Source organism: Myotis daubentonii, chromosome 18, assembly GCF_963259705.1.
Source record: "Myotis daubentonii chromosome 18, mMyoDau2.1, whole genome shotgun sequence".
Taxonomy (NCBI): Eukaryota; Metazoa; Chordata; class Mammalia; order Chiroptera; family Vespertilionidae; genus Myotis; species Myotis daubentonii.
In genome coordinates, this window is record NC_081857.1 from 22,211,219 (window position 1) to 22,232,028 (window position 20,810).

A 20,810-nucleotide genomic window follows, 5' to 3' on the forward strand; every position below is an offset into this window, starting at 1 on the left:
AGCTTGGGCTGTGGACAAGTCAGCCCAAACCAAATTCAAATTTTATTGTGCACCAGGCACTGCCCTCAGATTCTGAGCGAGCCATTCTGCAGTGGTGTTCAGAAGTCATCATTTCAAACAAGCACCCCCAATGAAATACTGGTCTTAATAACCAACAGTAATAAGTGGGGATTCTTTGATAAGTGGCTTTTCTTCATGTTTTTCTCAACTTGCCAGTTTGTCTAAAATAGCTTATTTATTTGACTGAAAGGTTTATAAGATAAAGCTCAATGGTTGCTGAATGTAAGGACTGCTAGGAAATGTAATAGGAAAAAGGTCATATTCATAGTAAAAACAAAAACTAGTTTACCTGGAATAAGTAAATAAAAGCTGTGTGAAACCAGTAGAGAGAAAACTGGAGAGCTTTGAGGGACAGTAAAACCCTAAATAAATGGAGAGATATATTTTATGTTCATAAATGAGAGGAATAAACTTTTCAAAACTGTAAATTCTCAAATTAATCCACAAATTAAAAGCAATTCCAATAAAAATACCAACAGTGTTTTCATTGAACTTGACACACTGATCGTAGGGAAGATCATAGGTAAGGGAAATTGGAAGAACAATGTTATTAGCTCATCAGAGAGCAAAGCCTAGGTAGCTGCACAGTAATGAATGTGGTGCTGGCTCTGGACAAACCGCTACTGAGACAGGAAAGGGAACCGTAGCAGCTAGCATTGCACAGGTGACACTGCGTGAGGGAAAGACAGAATAACCCTATCAGAGAATTGTCCCTCTTTTGGTTACAGGATAGGGACAGTGAAAAAGTTCAAGGTCACTAGAGACTTAAGAAAATCCAGTCCTGTCTGGAGGTTTCCCATCGAGGCAAGGACATAACCAACACCCTAGCCCAGTGGTCGGCAAACTCATTCGTCAACAGAGCCAAATATCAACAGTACAACGATTGAAATTTCTTTTGAGAGCCAAATTTGTTAAACTTAAACTATATAGGTAGGTACATTGTTATTAACTTAATTAGGGTACTCCTAAGCTGGCCTTTGCTAAAAAAGTCCTCCATCTGACTGAGGTACGTTCGCTGAGGTCGACCCCTTCCAACTCTCCCATCCACAGTTGTCTTGTGTACTTGTTTCAGATAGACGAGTGTGGATGGGAGAGTTGGAAGGGGGTTGACCTCAGCGAACGTACCTCAAAACAATGTACCTCCCCTGCGCTGCGTCTCCCGACCGACCAACACCCCCCACTTCTTCTAACGCCACTTCTTCAAAAGAGACTCGCCCAGGCTGAAAACCGACTTCTGCGCATGGGCCACGAAGTTTCAATCGCACTGTACGTGCATGCCCGCACATGGTATTTTGTGGGAGAGCCACACTCAAGGGGTCAAAGAGCCGCATGTGGCTCGCGAGCTGCGGTTTGCCGACCACTGCCCTAGCCGGTGACTTATAGGAGACTCAACGCAGGTATTTTTGTACTTCTTCCAATTGAAAGCTCCATGGGGTGCCTGGCCAGCATGGCTCAGTGATTGAGCATCTACCTATGAACCAGGAGGTCAGGGTTTGATTCCCGGATAGGGCACATGCTGGGTTGTGGGCTCAATCCCCAGTAGGGGGTGTGCAGGAGGCAACCGATCTCTCATGGATGTTTCTCTCTCTCCCCTCCTCTCTCTGAAATCAGTAACAAACAAAAAAAAGTGAAGGATAAAAATGTAAGTATGGTAATAAATTATCCCCACACAACCTATATTTTTAAGTAATTTATTTCAATAGAAATATTTCAGAAAACTGTACTTAAATTCATTTTCAAGTTAGCATATGCAAACACACCGAAGATCTCACACTCACATTTGCATATTGAACAGAAACAAAAAGTGAGGGAGGAACCGAGCTGCACATCACTCAAGGAGGTCACAGTGCAGCCGAGTGCTTCGTCATGAGTACTCAAGCTCACTGGGGCAAAGGGTAAAAATGGCTTGTGTTTTCCTGCATATAATCATCACAGGGTACTTCTCCCCACAGATGTTTACCTCCTATAGAGAACACTGTGGATGGGTCCCCCCACCACTCACCCACACTTCAGTAGCCTGTACAACAATGAATTTGTCAACAACCAAAGTGTAGAAACTATTGAGAGCCTGGTGACTTCTTATCGGCTATGCTGTCAGACCTAAGTCAGTAGTTACTGGACTATCTTTGTGAATAGATCTAATACACAGTATCTTCAGGGGAAACTTAGTATTTCTGACCTAGTATCTAAAGCATGGCTAATATTTATGAAATTTTCTATTTAAAAAACCAGTTTAATCTCAAAGCACTCTAATTATGTATTCTTCGAATCTCATCACTACTTTGCAGCCCAAATGACCAGATCAAAATTTAAATTCTGCTAATTACTCACCCTCAAGGACCAGTGAGTTAACCCTTCATGTGGCTTTAAAGGCCATGTCTACAAGCCCTTTCATATTTGTGAAAATAGCATCTTGACTCAGTTGAACAACATTAGTAGTTCCAGATCTTGTAATAATCATAGAGGAGCAAAGTGTTTCCAAGCTTTGCTTTTCCTGAGAAATTTCCTTTAGTCTCTTAACTTCCCTTTAATTTATATACTGGAGTTGTTTTCACTTTCCCATCATGATGTTTTCAAGTGAACAATAACTGGTAGGTTAAGTGGCTGCTTGTTCGTTCTGAGTCTTATTTAAATATAAGAATGAACCAAACGAAATTTCATTTCTGACCAAAAGGATTCTCATCACAATAGCTTTCATAAAACCTGAACACATCTTTCTGGCTGCATCATATTCTTTTAGAGATTTCCTGAAAGGCCTTATAATTAAGTATATGCTCATAGCAACTACAACAACAACAACCAAAAACATCAACACAAAATAAACATAAACTCCGTGACGGGTAAAGAGTGCTCATCCAAAGAGCGACTTGGGTGGATTTATTTTTAATCTCCTGCCTGGAAGGAGAGGAGCAGGAAGGAAGCTTGTCTAAAAAGACTCAAAACCAAGGAGGGCTGCAACAATTACCTAGGAATATCTATACAGACTTTCTTAGACTGGATGTGAGACAGAGTGAGCTGGTGGAGAGAGGGGTAGATATCACTCCTGAAATAAAGGAGTAAGAGGGGTAGATAGCACTCCTGAAATAAAGGAGTAAGAGGACCCATGATTATTGTCATATTCCATGCCTATAATTGGTCTTCAAATTGATAAGGCACTGACCAAATTTTCCCCACACTATGACTTGAGATACCGTGTAATGAAACTGCTTTCAATAAGCTTAAGAGTTTGAACACAGAGATCTCTTTCATTAGAATTTTCTAAGTAGAAAAAAAAAGTCACTTTAGACACAAGCCATTTTTTGGGGAGTAAAAGCAAAAAATACTTGAATCATTTTGAAAAGGCTGACTTCACATGAAAAAAATTATCATCAATGCGATTAAATAACAGTGTTCATATCTGAAAGCTTAGAAAAAATCAGAATACCACTCTGGCTGTAAAAATCTTTGAAAGAAAAAATTACAAAAGAAGAGAGAAAATAAAAGCAAACCTCAAAAGATCACGAAATCAGGCAAACCTCACCATCTGCTCATGCATCAGCAGCGCTAATACTGTTCCACCGAGACACGGGCGAATGGATCTTCATTTCCAAAAAGGGATCCAATTATTTTGAAAGCCTTTGAAGCAGAGGATTTCTGTTATGAAAGATTATCTTCTGCTGAGCAACACTGGTACCCCTTGTTTGCAGAAGATAACATGGCAGTTTAAAAACTGGTTGTGAAGGAATGTGGCTCAAAAAACAGGAACCATGTCAACAGTAGATATCTTCTTTACAAAAGTAGATGGATTAAATGTTTTGATTCCCAGAATTAATATGATGCCTTAAGTTTTGTTTTCAGTAGCAAAGACATACAGCTTACAGATTTAACCTAAAAAATGGGGGGTGGTGTGGGGTGGGGAGAAAAAAGACCTCTGCTCAAGTAATTTGCCAGGTAAATTTTAGTAATCCCAACAGATCAACAGACCAGCCTGCCCATAGCGGGCCCCTGTTTCAACTAATCTACAGAGTGTGTACACTATACACTGTAAACATTTTCTCCTTCCATAACAATAATGCTCCTTGGTCTCTTTTATAAACCTTCTAGAAGAGGAATAAAGCTACTTATAAAAACTTTGCAGCTATAAACACTGTAACCCTTGGTGCACAGAAAGACTGAATACCAGAACAGTCCACACAGAAGGTAGTGCAATAGTCTATGGCATTTCCACACAGGAAAAACATTTGTCATCGAAGCACAGGCCTAGGAGAAAAAACATTCGAACTCAAACTGTTTGGATCCCTTTTTGTAATGTTTACACAAATGACATTTACATAGTGAAGAAAATGAAATAGGAAGGTGTGTTTGATCAATTCTCTTTCAATTCTTACATTTTGGAGATTACAGTAAAAAAATAATAACTGTGAAAAAATAAGCAGAGCTCAAACACACGGGGGCATGAAACCAAAAATAGTGCTCATTATGCAGTTATTTTTATAGTTACATTTTAAAAACTGGTATGTTACTTCTATATGAAAAATAAGCTTCCGTTCAAATAAACTGTTACATGCGATGTGTCTGAACTGTATTCTGGCCAATATTATATTCTACTATCCTGGGCCATATAATATGCCAACCATTATGCGTATCATAAACTAGCTTAAATTTAAATTATTGTTTCTATGAGCTCTTCTTGGCCTAGAGAGAAACAGATGAACTTAGTATTGACGGAAATTTCAAGCTTCTGGGTCACGAATTTACTAATTTATAAAGGGCAGGCCTAATAAGAGGGAAATAAATTAATCATCCCACTAATAAACTACCTAAATATTTACCATATTTTGGAGACATATTTTCTTTGCATGAATTATTATCAGATATCATTTGGTGAATTGCAGATAAAACATTCACCTACACTAGTTTAATCCACTGGTTTCCATTAGTTTCAAATGCTACAATAACCTCAAAAAGCAATGACTAATCTTTTGAAAGGACAAATTTGAAGACAAAAAAACAATGGCAACTTCTATGCACAGTTATGTTAAGAGCTTCAGGCAAAAGGACTGTTTACCAAATTGAACACTATTCTTCACCTGTGCAGGCATTCATTCATGTTTAGAGCTGAAAACACATCTTCCAGTTTAGCTCCCTCTTTGGCAAAACATCAGGCTCTGACTTCCAGGTGCCTACCTCCACAGACGTAGTTCCCCTATGACATATCTACTGTAGCTTATTTACAACAAACAAAACAAAGCAATAATTAAAAAAAAATCCACAGGGTTCTCATCCATAGTATTTTTTAAAAAGCACATACACTATTAAACACATTTCTTTCTGAAGAGAAATAAACAAAATAAGAAATTTTTAAAAATGCAAAATAAAAGTCAGATGTGCAAGGTCTACACAGTAATACTGCTGGCTCCGCAGGAGGTGTCCCTCCATGTACCCAACGTGGGTCAAGCTCGGGAGGTCATTCATTTAAACATCACTCAGCACAGGCAACACTGTCCTCTCCAGCCTGTGCCACTTTCTGCAAAACCAGAAACGACGGCCTTTCTAACTCTGCCATAAGAGAAAAATATCTGCACTCTTAATATCCCTTGGAAACAGAGCTAAATGGAAAAAGCTCTTCTGCTTCCTTTTGGATAGATTTTTTTTTTTTTTTTTTTTAGCTAATTAGTCTGTGGGCAATATTTTCTATTGATGTTTCATAGATTCAAGAATGAAATACTTATGATAAAAAAGTACAATGTTTTCTAAGAATACAAATGCACACAATTTTACGTAAGGCCCAAAGTAACAGAGCCTGGTAGGAGGTATCAGACAGAAGGCGTTCTTACTCTGGGCCAGTGCTAAAACCTATGATGCCTCATGAATTTATAACATCCAACATAGCCTTTGTTCAAATGCCATTTTTTGTTAAAACTCTACGGTATCTTATCTTCAATCTTCTTCTTCTTATTATTTTTTTAGTGATTCAACATTTTGGATATTAAATGCATTACTGCATAGAAGAGCCCTCATGAAACTACTTGGTCAACTACTGATTTCATAGCAAGTTTTCAGGAAAATGTTTTGCAATAAAGAAAAGTTGTATAAGGAGAGTTTTGATACTTTAAATTCTCAGAATCTCAACCTCTTACCTTTTCCCCTCTTAAAATTATTTTGTATACCTTATAATAAAATGAACACATACATATATGGAATCTCTTTTAAACAAATGTGACCCTGAATCTCATATTGAACAAAAATAATGAAAATGAATTTTAAAAAAACCTGGCATTGTGCACAATAAACAAGGTAAAGGAAAACATCAATTTATCTCCTTGGTGATAAAAATCACCTGTGACTGGTAGAAGAGCGAATCCAACTAAAATGAAAAAAGTAATGACTGTAAAATCTCAAGGAAGTTTAGGTTGGGATGCAATCCCTACTACGCAGATCTGTGGCCCAACAATGAATTCATATAGAGGCTAACCTTAAACGCAGTTAAAAACAACCATGTTTTCTGGAGCCTATGTGAAAAGTGTCTGGCAGGTGAACACTCGGCCTTTATACCCTTGCAGGAAGTCGTGTTCCCCATACAGTACTAAATCTCAGAAGTTTAGTGTTTAAAAATATCTTTCCTCATCCAAAACCAAACAAAATCCCTCCCAAAGTCCCAAACAAAGTCCCAACAACTCACATTACAACATTTCTAGTTCCTCGTGCTATGAGAGCATGAGGCGGCAGGCGAACGGAGGCCAAACACACTTTCGGGGAGGCTGCTGGAAGAATGCTGCTTATCAGAAGATCTTTACACTTCGGTTCAAAAACATTAATACCTTTATACCTTGGTTCAAAACCAGCTCCTCATGTAACCCATTAGAATGACGTTTTTCCTTTTTAAAGTGTATCTGAAAAAGGCGATTCCCCCCTCCAAAATTAACACAAAGTTAAAAGAAATGCAAATGAGCTACAATCTATTCCAAGCACAGCACCGCCAGGAGATCACACACACTATTTGGTGTTTGGTGTTGGTTTTCCTTGCGTTCTTTTAAGGCAGTGGTTTCCACAGGTCAGTTCAGAAATAAGAAGCGTGGTCCATGGCAGTTTGTTTTGCAACTGCAATTGGTTCTCTGGGAATGTCTCACTTCATTCCCTGGAATTAGTGCTTTTTTGGTTCAGAATCTGGAGGCAGAGAGGGAAGCTCGGCTCCCCTGGCACAGGACTGGTTTTCGCTGGCGCTGGTCCCCCAGGGCCGCGCTCCCACTGTGGAGCAACAATTCACCTCGTCTTCCTTAGGCTGTTACTCAAAAGTCATCAAGTTTGTAGGAACCTAAAAAATACAAGCATTACAAACATTTATTTTTATTAAAGTATTTTTCAATTACAACTGATGTTCAATATTTTATTAGTGTCAGGTGTACAACCCTGTGATGAGACATTTTATAACATAGGAAGTGATCCCCCGATATTTCTGGTACTCACCTGGCACCACCCAGTTATTAGAGTATTAGTGGCGATATTCCCTATGAGGTACTTTACATCCCCATGACTACTATGCAACTACCAATTTGTACTTCTTAATCCCTTCACTGTTTTCACCCAGCTCCCTATTCCCCTTCCCCTCTGGCATATGTCAGTCTGTTCTCCCTATCAATGAGTCTGTTTCTGTTTTATTTGTTCTTTTGTTTTTTTAGATTCCACGTATAAGTGAAATCATGGTATTTGTCTTACCCTGTAGGTCCATTCACAAACTAACAGCATTTAAAAGTTGTCCTTCAAAGTACCTTTTTAATCTTTCCTTGTCATTTTAAGTGAGCCCAAATGTTAAAATCTTCCTGACCTAAAATATCTTTTTGAAAAAATTATATTGGGGTGACATTGGTTATTAAACCTATATAGGTTTCAAGTGTACAATTCTATATACATCATCTGTATATTGCATTGTGTTTACCACCCGAAGTGAAATCTTCTTCTGTCACCATATATGTGACCCCCTTAAAGTATCTTTTTTTAAAGGTTTTTTATTGATTTTTATATGTGAGAGTGAAACATCGATGTTATGTTTATGTCTGTTCAACCAACTGGTGACTCAACTTTATTTATTTATTAAAGTACATATTATTGATTTCAGCGAGAAGGGAGAGGGAGATAGAAACATCAGTGATGAGTGAGAATCACTGATTGGTTGCCTCCTGCATGCCCCCTACTGGGGATTGAACCTGAGACCCTTTAATTCGAAGGCCAACCGTACTCTATCAAACCAGCTAGGGCTGTGACTCAACGTTAAACCTGTAGCAGGGATTGGGGAAAACAACACAATGAATTTATTCTCGTTGGCAGCTGAAAGCCTTTGTTTCAGTAAAATAAAAACAAAAAGATCCAAATGGTTTTGGGTTTCACTGCAACCACAGAAACCCACATCAACCTGTTAGTAGAACAAATAAAGATGAATCAGAATATATTTTATTAATTTGAAGTGCCCCCTCTTTTCACCCCTCTAGAACTACATTCCCTTGCCTCTCACTATATTCTACCAGCCCGGCTACATACTCTTATTTTGAACAACTGAAGCTCATTGCAGCTTCAGGGTCTTCGCATGGGGCGGTTCCCGTGGCGGTTCCTTCTTATCATTCAGGCCAATGTCATCACTTAGGGAGATGTTTGCTGCTCTCTCCTATTTATTTAAAGTTGTCTCTACTCCCATCGCTCTGCATCACATAATTCTATTTTGTTTTCTTGTATAGTTTTCACTATTTCAAAGTTTATTTGTTCATTTGTTTATTGCCCATCTCTCTAAAATGGGAACTACACATCTTGTTGATTGGTGTCAACAAGAAAAAGAATAAGAATAAGAACATATTCCCCCACTCCATTCAGAAAATTAGTCGACTTCTCTTTAGAACTCTTAAACACATGCCCAAGTTAGGGACTATTTGAGGATTAAGAGAAATGCTCACCTGTTGCTTGTTACTTTGGCAGGCAGCACTCAAATGCTTAAACCACAGCATTGCATTCATCCTATTGCCAGCTTGAAACTTGTATGAATTTCCTAAAATCATAAAAAACAAAGGGAAAATAATAAAAACTTAAGGACTCTGACATATAACAATTCTGCCAGCTACCAAACCAAACTAAAACAAGACTAGAGTTCTCCGTTTCAGAAGTCTATTTCTCCAACACCCGATTTTCCAGCACAAACAGTTCTCTCTGATACATTCACATGACGTCACTTATGCAGAAAGTAGCTGTTCTGCTGTCTGTGAATTGGAAGAGACGTAAATGCATTTCCTTAAGTGTTCGTTAGAGTAAACGATACCTAAATAAAATGGTTTGGCTTCTGTAGATGTGTATGTGTGGCTGAGTGTGCAGAGTATCGGTTCTCAATACTGCTTGGACGATCTACTAGCAATGTTAACGTGAGGTTTTTACAGGCCACAGTGCTTTAACACTAAGTGACTAACACTCGGACATTAGCTATTTAATGTGAATAAGGATTAATTAGCTAACATCAGTATCAGCTACCTTTTTAGTTACATCTGTTAAAAATTATTATAGCTTTCTAGGCCTATTGAGGGCCCTCAGGGAAAATATAAGAAGGCACCCTTTTCTCTTAGAAAATTAGAAATTCATCTGTGTTGTGTATATTTAGTACACCTTATGTTAACTCTAATTCAAGACTGACACGTAATTTTTATACGGTTCTATGCACTAAGGCAATAAACTGAGAAAAGAATGAATTCGCGTACTATAGAGACTGCCTTAAGTGGAGCTTTACTCCCTTTTCTCATTGACCTAAGCTCTTGTTACTTCCCAATTCTTACCAACTTCTACTTTCCTTTATAACTGCATTCAAGGGCCCAAGAGCCTAATCTATATTTAGACATTATACAACTTTTCTTTGCGATGTTAACATTCAAAGAACTTTTTCACTTTCAGAAGCAATGGTTTGCCTTCACCACATATTTAATTATTCCAATTAAAATACTGTTTTGCTTGCTCAACTGAGACGCAGACATCAGATTAATCTAAATAGAAAGCATTTCTACAATGGAGTTTGGCACAATTATTATTTTTTCTGTGTTCAACATATTTTGCTTACATTTTTATTTGAAACACTTCATAATACTCTAAAAGCAGACTACCTGTTGACATGAAATACATTCTGAATAAACAGAGGTCAAACTATAATGTACAGCCCATAAAAGGTAACGCTGCGTTTCCTTGCTGGCTTCCTGGGGTGCTTATCAACAGCCAGAGGTGGTCTGAGGAGCAGCAGTCATGCTGGGACCTGTTCTGACTGCCACCGGAGGTAGGACCCGCTGGCATGTGATTCTACAGCCACCCTCCAACATCTCTATAATATTTTTATGAGCAAAGTATTATCATTAAAATTATACTTCTTTGGAAAGTGCTGTAAGTCAAATAAGCAATTAATTTGATTAAAAGTAATGGAATAAAAATCATTTAAAGGAAAACCTCTGCCACATATAGAACTTAAGAATAACAATTTAATTCCGGGTACAAATGAAGGGGTACTATGTATATGGCAAACCACTGAGATTTTAAAGCAACAGTGAGCCATACAGAGATTCTCAAGTTCCCTCCCTCCCTCCCTCCCTCCCTCCCTCCATAAGCTTATTAAATAAGCATTTAATAAATATTGATCTCATTACTATATATTATGTGACAGAAATATTTCTCAAGAGATAAAACTATACACATCTTCCCCCAGTCAAGTATGAACCCAGTGACACAGGCTTTGGTTACTATAAAGTTACCTATAAGCCCCGGTTACTCTAAAGCAGTGATGGCGAACCTTTTGAGCTCGGCGTGTCAGCATTTTGAAAAACCCTGACTTAACTCTGGTGCCGTGTCACATATAGAAATTTTTTGGTATTTGCAACCATAGTAAAACAAAGACTTATATTTTTGATATTTATTTTTTATATTTAAATGCCATTTAACAAAGAAAAATCAACCAAAAAATGAGTTCACGTGTCACCTCTGACACACGTGTCATAGGTTCGCCATCACAGCTCTAAAGACTCACCTTTCTCAGAGTCAGTCAGCAGGAAGAGGTCAGGATGTTCTGGGTCATCAGCCATCATCACCATCCATCCTACCACAGACACATTCTTATTTGATGTTGATTTGAACTGAGAGACAGAAAGACAATGGTTATCTTGATGGCTCATCCTCTGCAAAGTTTACGTGTCAGGGAGAGTATCTTCAGTTTCTCCCAGTGAGAGATGAGACCTGTGACTTCGTGCTGGTCAGGTGTGCTCAGGGCCTCTTACGACTAAATCGGCCCCTGTGGAGACACTCGCCTGCCTTCCAGATCTTTCTTAGCTTCAACTCTTTGTCAACACCTAATTGTCCCACCGTCCATTCCCAAAGAGCAGGACTGCTAGTGGAACAATAAGGTCATCCATGTTGTTTGGTCTGTTACTGTGCTCCCCTCTCCCCCCTTTCTTATAGGAAACACAGCTGCCTTTTAATACAGATGTTATCTTTCCCCCAGTTTATGGAGATATACTTGACTTAAAACATTGTGTAAGTTTAAGATGTACATTGTAAGAGGGGTGTTCTCTTAAACTGAGTGTTATCAGACACTTCTTTATATCTAAATATTTAGACACACATTTGAACAAGAACTATATATATGCAAAAATATTCTTAGCATGTGTTTATTTTTCTAGTTTTTTTTATATTTTTATTGATTTCAGAGAGGAAGGGAGAGGGAGAGAGGGATAGAAACATCAATGATGAGAGAGACTCATTGATCAGCTGCCTCCTGCACGCCCCCTACTGGGGATCGAGCCCGTAACCCAGGCATGTGCCCTTGACTGGAATGGAACCAGGACCCTTCAGTCTGCAGGCTGACACTCTATCCACTGAGTCGAACTTGCTAGGGCAGTTTCTAGTTATTTTAAAGTTACACTTTAAAGATAAATCCCATTCATGAAGAGGCTGTGAAACAATGCTAACCATTTAGAGAAGAAATACTTACATGTTTTCTTTCTGTAGCTTTTAGAGACTTGGCAGTGTAGTAAAAAAGTTGTGTCCCACACAAAGCTGCCCAATATTTTGTCCAAGAGGCTACCTGGAGAGGACAAACACATGAATACATGACGGAAATGCTGCCGACTCCTCAGTGCCATGGTCGTTAGCTCTGCTCTACTTCAGCCCCCTCCACCTAACCTTAGAGCACAACTTCTGAAATCTTTAACTCAAGCACTACTATCACTTCCACTTAATATACTGTACTAGTACTTGCATTCAGATAATTATCCATCCCATCAAGAATCCTGTCACTTTTCATATTGTCTAGTACTGCCATGACCTTCCCATCCCATGTCCCCCTTCTCCTTTCTTCATGTTCTGTCTGTATTACATGGGTCTGCACTATACCCATTCCCTTCCAAATTCTTTAATCTCACTGCTTGCTCTCCTGACATAACCTTAACCCTAGTTAATCTAACCATCTTTTCTTCCCCAGCAACACTTTCTCATAGATCATCCATCTCACCAGGCCCATACTTCAAATACTATCTATATGCTAATGACTCTCAAATCTCCATCTCTGGCCATCACCTCCTCTACTCAACTTCTGAATTGTACTTATTAAAGAGCCAAACTGACGTCTCCACTTGCAGCCCCAGCCTTTCTCTGACTTCATCTCTTCCACCTACTGCCCGCTCAACGCTTCAACTACACAGGTCACCATGTCTCCTGAACTCAAGGTCTTCTCATGGCTAACTCACCTTCCTCACTCAGACCTCGGTTCAAATGCCTCCTGTGGTGACAACTCTCCTGACGCCATCACTGTCCATCCCATCTCCTCACTTTAAGGGCTATTTCTCCCACTGGAACGCCATCTCCATGAGGCAGGCGCTTGCTCACTGCTCTATTTCTGGCATCTGGCACACGTTAGTTGTGGTCAGGCCTCAGTTGCTATGCTATTCTTCGTTCACTAGCTAGCTGGTCTCGTGTAGCCTCTGGATTATAACGTAAGCAGCAAAAATCAGATTGCTTAGGTGCAAGAAGCCCTCTTCATCTTCAAAAACTTTAAGTGCAGCTATACATCAAAGTTTATTCCAAACTAGATGTAATGTTATTTGAGAAAAGAAAACAAATCTTTCTTTAATCATCAAACTACTGTGCTGCTGTTGGGGAAAAACTACTTCTTAGTTACATGTGAAAATCTTTGTTCCACCAAACTTTTTTTTTTTTTTAAACATAATTATGGTTTGGAAGACATTTAATATCTGGGCTTATTTCACGTGGGAAACAAACCTGCATTACTGAGTTCAACAACTAAGAACCACCACCACCACCACCACCAACAAACTAACTGAATTCCATTTTAGGGTTAACTTTCTTTTCTCTATTTTTCCTGAACTTATTACTAAAATACTCCTGTACAGTATGTACCTCAAGGTTCTCTGAGAAACAGTTTTGAACAAGAACTATATTAGAGGGCAGAGAAGTACAGGCATGCTTTAAACTCCCTACATGTATGATTCAACTGAAATCTAAATTAAGAAACATGGGGAGGGGGGCGAGATAGGGGAGGAGGAGGTCAGGGGTGGGTGGGAAAGGGGGACATCTGTAATACTCTAAACAATAAAGATAAGTTAAAAACAAACATGGAGAGGCAAATGTGTACCTTAAATCACTTCAAGTGAACTATGTACGTCATTTTATTTCAATTATCTTCATATTTCTTAGGGTCCTGGACATTTATATATTTTTAGAAGTGTTAAAATATGAAAAAATCTTACTGTAGGCTTTTTGCCTTCCTTTAACAAAGTTTTTCTCTTGAGAACACCTTGAATAGTAACAGCTCCTGGATATAAATGTACTGCCAAATCTTCTGATTCTGCAGAACTATAATAATGAAACGAAAAAAAAAAAAAAACAGGTAAGAAAGCTTTTGTGTATAGTAGTTATCAAATAGGTACTTAAATGAAATTTAATTATTCTTTTATTTCAAAACTTTGTTACTTTATTCAGAATGAGAAGACACTGACAATTATAAAGGTTTACTGATCTGAAATTTATAAGCTGTTACAAAAGTTAATCTGGAAGTTATTCAAGTCAGCAGATGGTTAAAAACACACACTTTATTACATATTTGAACAAGTATAATTTAGAAAGAATAGGGTAATTTAATTTAGTAAAGATCAAATAAATTTAAGACTTTGCTTCTTCTTAACATGCCACACTGCATCACTGCTGTAAACTTTCCCCCCATTAGAAACCTTAAGTCCTGGTAGGAAAGATGAGGATTCTATTTGTTAAAAGTATTTAAGCATGTAAAACTCAAAAATAATAAAAGCTCAAAAAAAGAAACAAGAAACACACACACATTTAATTCCAAATAGTTGAAAGTAGTAAAAAGCAATAGAAACATATGTTTTTAAATTGGCTTTCTGCAATCAAGTTTAATTACATTTAAATGCTTCTAATGCATAAATATTTGATTATAGCCTAACTCCCAAACCCAAGATTTCCTTTCCATATATCTTAAGAAAACCATTAAAAATAACCAAACATTTAAATATGCCTCCCCAACTGACTCAAGTTCCTATATTTAAAACAAGAGTAATTTTCATAGTAAAAATCTGGCATTCTCTGGTGATCTGATTTGAGTGACAGAATTCCTGTAACAGTGATGAAAACTAAAGTTTGCCAATTTATTCCTTCATGATTATTTAGGTGTCTTCAAAGTGACTTAAACGCCTAGAAACCATCAGAAATTTCAGGCTAGAGCTATTTATATTCAGGGAGGTATATAAGAGGAGATTAGACACCATCAAAATGACACAGGTTCACTTGTAAACTTGGCTATTTTGTTGTATTATCCATTTGTTGATTACCCATTACCACTAACCTACAGTCCCCGAATCAATGCGCATTACTCTTATTTTCTTCTGCAGCTAATACAGGGCAGAAAGAGGACTCAGTTTAACTAGATGAACAATGGAATGAACATGCATTTAAATACACAAGTATTATTTAATGAGACAGACTGGTCTAAATTCAGCACTTGCAGTTTATTAAAAAAAGTTCTTTCAAAAGGCAAATCTGACTAGCAAAGTAAATTCTTTGATTTTAGCATTTGAATAAGGCTACAAGTGGATTTTTGTATTGCTCATCCAATAACTTAACAGTGTTAGAAAGACTTGTGCAATTAAAAAGCTACCAACTTGGAATTATTTTTAAAACGTGACATAAAGATGCAAGTTTTAGCAATTAACTTTGTGGATCAGAAAGAATAATTCAAATTAATCTCTAGATTAAATCTTGGAAACTTTCCTAGGCATTTTTTTCAGTCTTTGAATCAATTAGTTGAGAAAGAACAGAAATGATGTGAGACCACACCCATGTAAGCCAATCACCAACACCAGAGGGGAGTTCTGTGGCCCCTGAAGGCAGGGGAATTGTACCTGCTGGCCTTCATGTGGCTTCGATAGCCATTTCGTGCCACTCGTGTCATCGGGCCGAGAGAATGGTACAATCTGTTCCTGTTGGATTCCATTATAAATTGTATATATTACATATACTTTAATTCACACAAACATCATCAGTACCTAGAACAGCATAATAATTTTTGTGTAATAAAGCTTTCTAAATCTTACAAAAGGTTAGTCTGTGATTGTTTCTGATCCTTTTTAAAACCATGCAGCATCGATTTAAAAAACTTGTTTCTTTTACTATTGATGCTAGAATTAATATAGCTGCTTAGAAAACATCATACATTTATATATACATTCACTTTCACAAATCTGCTAAAATAATTAAAGAGCAATTTATAACCAGGTACTACCAAAACTGAAAAATACTCCAAAAATACTTTTGTTTCTATTCTAGTGCTTGGATTCCAGTTTAAATATGACACCTGGATTCATATAAATAATTCATTTTTTATTATATGTCCCTATGAAGACACCTAAAAGCAATGTGGCCAGTAAACTTAAAAAATTAATGTTGCCAAAACACCCTATTTTCCTTCCTACCCTTTGTGTTAAATCCAAGAAAACGAATAAGAGAGACAAACCGAGTAATAAATAAAGGCATTATTTTCCTTCCATGTCAACTGAAATAAATGATAAAGCCAGTAAGTGATAACAATGGTATGAATTAATATTTACCCAAAATGGCGTATAATACTTAACAAAAGAAAATCAACACACACATAGACACTGATACTTCTTTGCCTGGGAAAAGCCAAAAGTTGATAAATGATATTTAAAACAAAAAGCATTATTTTAGCAACTGAAGCAGCAACCTATTTGATGTCTCTCCAGGAAGTAAGAACAGTAAATGGCATGTTTAACATTCAGAGTACTACTTTTAAGTTCATTATCTATAGGTAGTATTTTAAATCTTAGTTCTTTATTCATTTATTATTATTTCATGTCTGAGTCTTCTGGGCAGCTTCAATTTGCTCTCAAAATGTTTCAAGAGCCACTGATTTAAACTTGGCATGAGTATAGCACAGGGGTGGGCAAACTTTTTGACTCGAGGGCCACAATGGGTTCTTAAACTGAACCGGAGGGCCGGAACAAAAGCATGGATGGAATGTTTGTGTGAACTAATATAAATTCAAAGTAAACATCATTACATAAAAGGGTACACTCCTTTTTTAGTTTTATTCATTTCAAACGGGCTGGATCAGGCCCACGGGCCGTAGTTTGCCCACGGCTGGTATAGCAGATTTTTTTTGCTGCAAATGTCTGCAAAGCAAAACATTTGTCATAAAAAAAGAATTGCTCTGAAATGTGAAGGTAACAGCATTAAATACTGTCTTTGAAAATAACCTGCAGGGATGAGAACAAGTTACCCACACCACTCTGGTTATTCACTAATATCTCAAGCAATCTGAGAAACAATTTTCTTCATCAATATTTTTTATCTAAAGATTACAACACACTCTATAACCAACATGATGGTATTATGCTCTTTCAAGAGGGAAAGAACTAAGACAATTTGTATATATAGCATGTGCTAGAGGCAACTCTTGTGTTTTTCCCATTTCAGGCAAACCCAAATAAAGAGATAGAAAGTAAAAGTTGGAAGAAAAATAATATGCAAGAACAAACTGCTAAGAATCCCCCAAACAAAACAAACAAAACTTGGGAACACTGATAGTGTAGAAAGGCTTAGGAATACTTTAATATATTGGGTTTCCAAGTAAAATCTTAATCATATAATGGTGAGAATTCTTTATAAAGTGTCATCGAGAATGACGTTATAATTTTCCAATTAAACAACAAAATTCAAATGTAGTTTAATTTTAAGTATGTATTTAGTATAATTGTTTTCTATTAAAAGTCACTGATACGAAGTTAGATAATTAAATATTTCAATTCTATCAATTTTAATATGACATTCAAAATTCAATCTAAATGATATTCTCGCTTAGAAACATAGCTTGCTTAGTATATATAATAAATTACAACTACTTCGGTCAAGAGTCAAGTGCCGTATAAGTATGAAAATGGCAGGAATGAAATGGTCAGAGACAACATAAAAGCCCTAATGAACATTTAATATATAACATGTATTTGCACTGTTTGGCTACATTTTTAAGGTCATCTTATTTGGAAGTTCAATATAACATGACGTTTGCTGCAGGTCAGTGACCGCTTTTATAGCTTAAAGCAAAAGGAAAGGAGAATGCATGCTTAGTATCTCTCTATATAAAAGCCTAAGCGACCCTTACGACCATTGACTGGTTCACCAGTCGCTATGACACACAATGACCACCAGGGGGCAGATGCTCAACGCAGGAGCTGCCCCCCTGGTGGTCAGTGTGCTTACATAGCAGGAGTGCCGCTCAGCCAGAAGCTGGACTCATGGCTGGCAAGTGCAGCTGCAGCCACGGGAGCCTTTCCGGCTGCCTGCCGCTTTAGCACTGCTACATCCCTTGGGGGATGTTGGACTGCCGGCTTCACCTGATCCCGTAACAGGCAGTCCGACATCACCCGAGGGATCCGGATTGCGAGAGGGCACAGGCCAGGTTGAGGGACCCCACCCGTGCACGAATCTGTGCACCGGGCCTCTAGTTTCAGTATAAAACTGCTTCCTCTGTGCAAACTTAGTGACAATTTAAATTCAAACTTTAAACTGCTTTGCTTACAGTATAATTTAAAATTTACTAAGTCATTTTGCCCTTGACAAAGCAGCAGAGAAGGAAGTTGATCATTCTACTGAATGTCTTAAATTACTTAAATCACCCAGGATTTTAGAAAATAATTTTACTTTTCAACACATAAATAGATCCACCAAATAAACATGTATTTATTAGGTAAAACTCAATTCCAGACTTAAATATCAACTTCTAATTTTTGTCACCAGCAGGAAGTTCAAATAGTCCCTTAGAGTTATGTAATAAATATTATCTCTTAAATATCATACTGTCATAGGTGAATTATATTATTCATATACTTTCAGACAGACCAAAAAACAAAAACTCAGAGCGGTTCAAATGGACAATTTTCTTACCTTTCAAAAGCAGGCCATGAGGTCTCTTCACTTAGTTCAGAACCATCACTGCTACCTAAAATTACAAGTTATTCTATTTTTTAAACATCAGAATTTCAGTTTGAGTTTTTTAATTTTAAAAATAGTTTCTCTAGCTGTGCTTCACCCACATATTAATTCTTCATTCTAATATTATTGCTGCTAAATTTATTTTACAATATATTGGAATATAGTTGATAAGAAATCAAATTAACATAAAAATATTTTTGCATGTCTACTTATAACTCAAATTCATTCTGTTAGTAAACAAATTTCTTGTATGATCAGAGAATGCATATAAGTACAACATTTTTCCTTACTAGGTCTGTCATAATATAAGACCAATATAATTATGAAATTCTTAGAGGTCGATGGCATTACTTTGAACCAGGGACCTCTCGGTGCATGGGACAACGCTCAACCAACTGAGCCCCACTAGCCAGGGCACCATCACGAATTATTAACTTCAATATTACTAATAAGATGAACATATGTCTAATAGCTACTTTGCTTTACTCAAATTTTCTGTACAGTAGGTCCTTGGGTTATGTCAGAAATCCGTTCCTACTGTGCAACATAACGCGATTTTCACCGTAAGTTGGAACCCACCTATATAAGCACCTACGTCACTCACGTGGAACACATACACAGCAGTAATAAAGTGAAACAGTAAAAAAAATTGAAAATATAACAATTCCTGACCTTTACTTGTGGCAAATAAATAATAAAAAACATAAAGCACTATGTACATACGTCGAAATGACGGAACATTTTTTTTTTATAAATGGGAGATGGCGACATAACCATGAAACGACGTACGTTGAGTCCAATGTAACCCGAGAACTGTCTGTATTTGTAGTAGGGATAATGATATTTTTCCGGCTGAATTTTGTTAAACACCACATTTTAAATAAGTTGGAACCCTCCAGAGAAATATTTCTCACCTATTGATATTCCACTAGACAGAGTTGAACTTTCAGCTTGACCTCGAGATGGTGCGTGGGGCTCCATGACGCTATCATCTAATAGATGTGTTGGCCCTGCATTTGGGAATGTCGCACTCTTAAACTCTGCTGTGTTCATTTTATGAATGAAACTGGAAAGAAAGAAAAATATTTCATTACTGTTACTAATTCAGGATATAAAAGATACTCCTATATAAAGATCCAGGAAATACTAGTAAAAGATTTACCCACTATCCTGAACTTCTGAACTTTCATACTAATAAACACACAGATTTTATTTAGCACGAAGGTCTCAAACTAAGAGTGTAGGGAAAGTATTTTAGGAAACAAGGCCATATCTACTGATGTAATAGAGAATGCTTTAAGTCTCCAGTCTATTAAAAAATTGTTTTCACACTCACTTTCGAAAAATAGGTATTATATTTTCACAAAAATCATGGCAAAGGTGAGCCATAGGCCCTGTTTTGAGAAAAAAAAAAAAAAAAAAAGATCTTGCAAAGCTTAAGAAATTAAACATAAAATCATTCCCCACTGTTTATATTTAGGAATAGAAAGAATAATTTATATAAACCTTAATTTATGGTGACAAGCATTAATTGTCTTGATACAAATAAAGGTTATAATTTAAAAGTAAAATAGTATATTGCTTTCCTGATTTCATTTATGATGATGCTCCCTGATACTCATTTATCTCCCTAAAATGTGAAGGCACTGTTGGGGAAAAACTCATTTCCAAATTAAGGTAAAGAAAGAAATAAATGATTTTAGGCAAACAAGATATTTTCCTGTATACTGTATACTATAGTATACAAAAAATTATGAGGATACTATTTTCTGTTTAATAAAATAAATAGAAAATAAATCAACTGAAAATGATTTAAAAATTAGAAAGAGAAAATGAAAAGTGCTGACTTATAACCCAGGCTATGGCACTTCCTATGTCCATGAGGAATCAGGTTCCGAGGGGATGGCAGTGTGTGAGGTAACAAGGCTCCTTCCGCTGCCATACTTCTTCCACTTTGTGGAGATCCCAGTTCAGGACCTAAGGGGTCAATTTAAAAAAAGGGGGGGGGGGAAGAGAGAAATTTTTAAGATTGTCCTCCTATTTTAATCCCTTCATATAAAAAGTGGTTTAACTTTTAAGATGTTAATTCTACTTAATTAACTGAAGATGAGAAATAGTTCTTCTGTAAGTCTTAAAACACAAAATCCCAAAGCACACAAAATCTACTGATTTCTGTCTCTCTGATGTGCACTACGTAGGCAGTATAACTATTTCCCCCGTGACAG

The 20,810-nt window shown here is 37.1% G+C and overlaps 1 protein-coding gene across 5 annotated transcripts in view; it reads right to left on the reverse strand.

Annotated features, from left to right (window-relative positions):
• Positions 1 to 1,737: 1,737 nt before the first annotated feature.
• Positions 1,738 to 20,810, reverse strand: part of RALGPS2 (Ral GEF with PH domain and SH3 binding motif 2) — a 122,169-nt gene continuing 103,096 nt past the window's right edge. For 4 of the 5 annotated variants that reach the window (XM_059673729.1, XM_059673725.1, XM_059673726.1 and 1 more), the window contains 9 exons: positions 20,433 to 20,562; positions 19,500 to 19,651; positions 18,538 to 18,592; positions 15,477 to 15,554; positions 13,809 to 13,914; positions 12,035 to 12,127; positions 11,075 to 11,180; positions 8,982 to 9,073; positions 1,738 to 7,354 (listed from right to left, as the gene is read on the reverse strand). In XM_059673729.1, coding sequence (XP_059529712.1) covers positions 7,325 to 7,354; positions 8,982 to 9,073; positions 11,075 to 11,180; positions 12,035 to 12,127; positions 13,809 to 13,914; positions 15,477 to 15,554; positions 18,538 to 18,592; positions 19,500 to 19,651; positions 20,433 to 20,562 — 842 coding nt within the window. In that variant the 3' untranslated portion in view covers positions 1,738 to 7,324. The remainder of the gene's footprint in view (positions 7,355 to 8,981; positions 9,074 to 11,074; positions 11,181 to 12,034; positions 12,128 to 13,808; positions 13,915 to 15,476; positions 15,555 to 18,537; positions 18,593 to 19,499; positions 19,652 to 20,432; positions 20,563 to 20,810) is intronic. The other variant, XM_059673728.1, reaches the window with a different exon arrangement.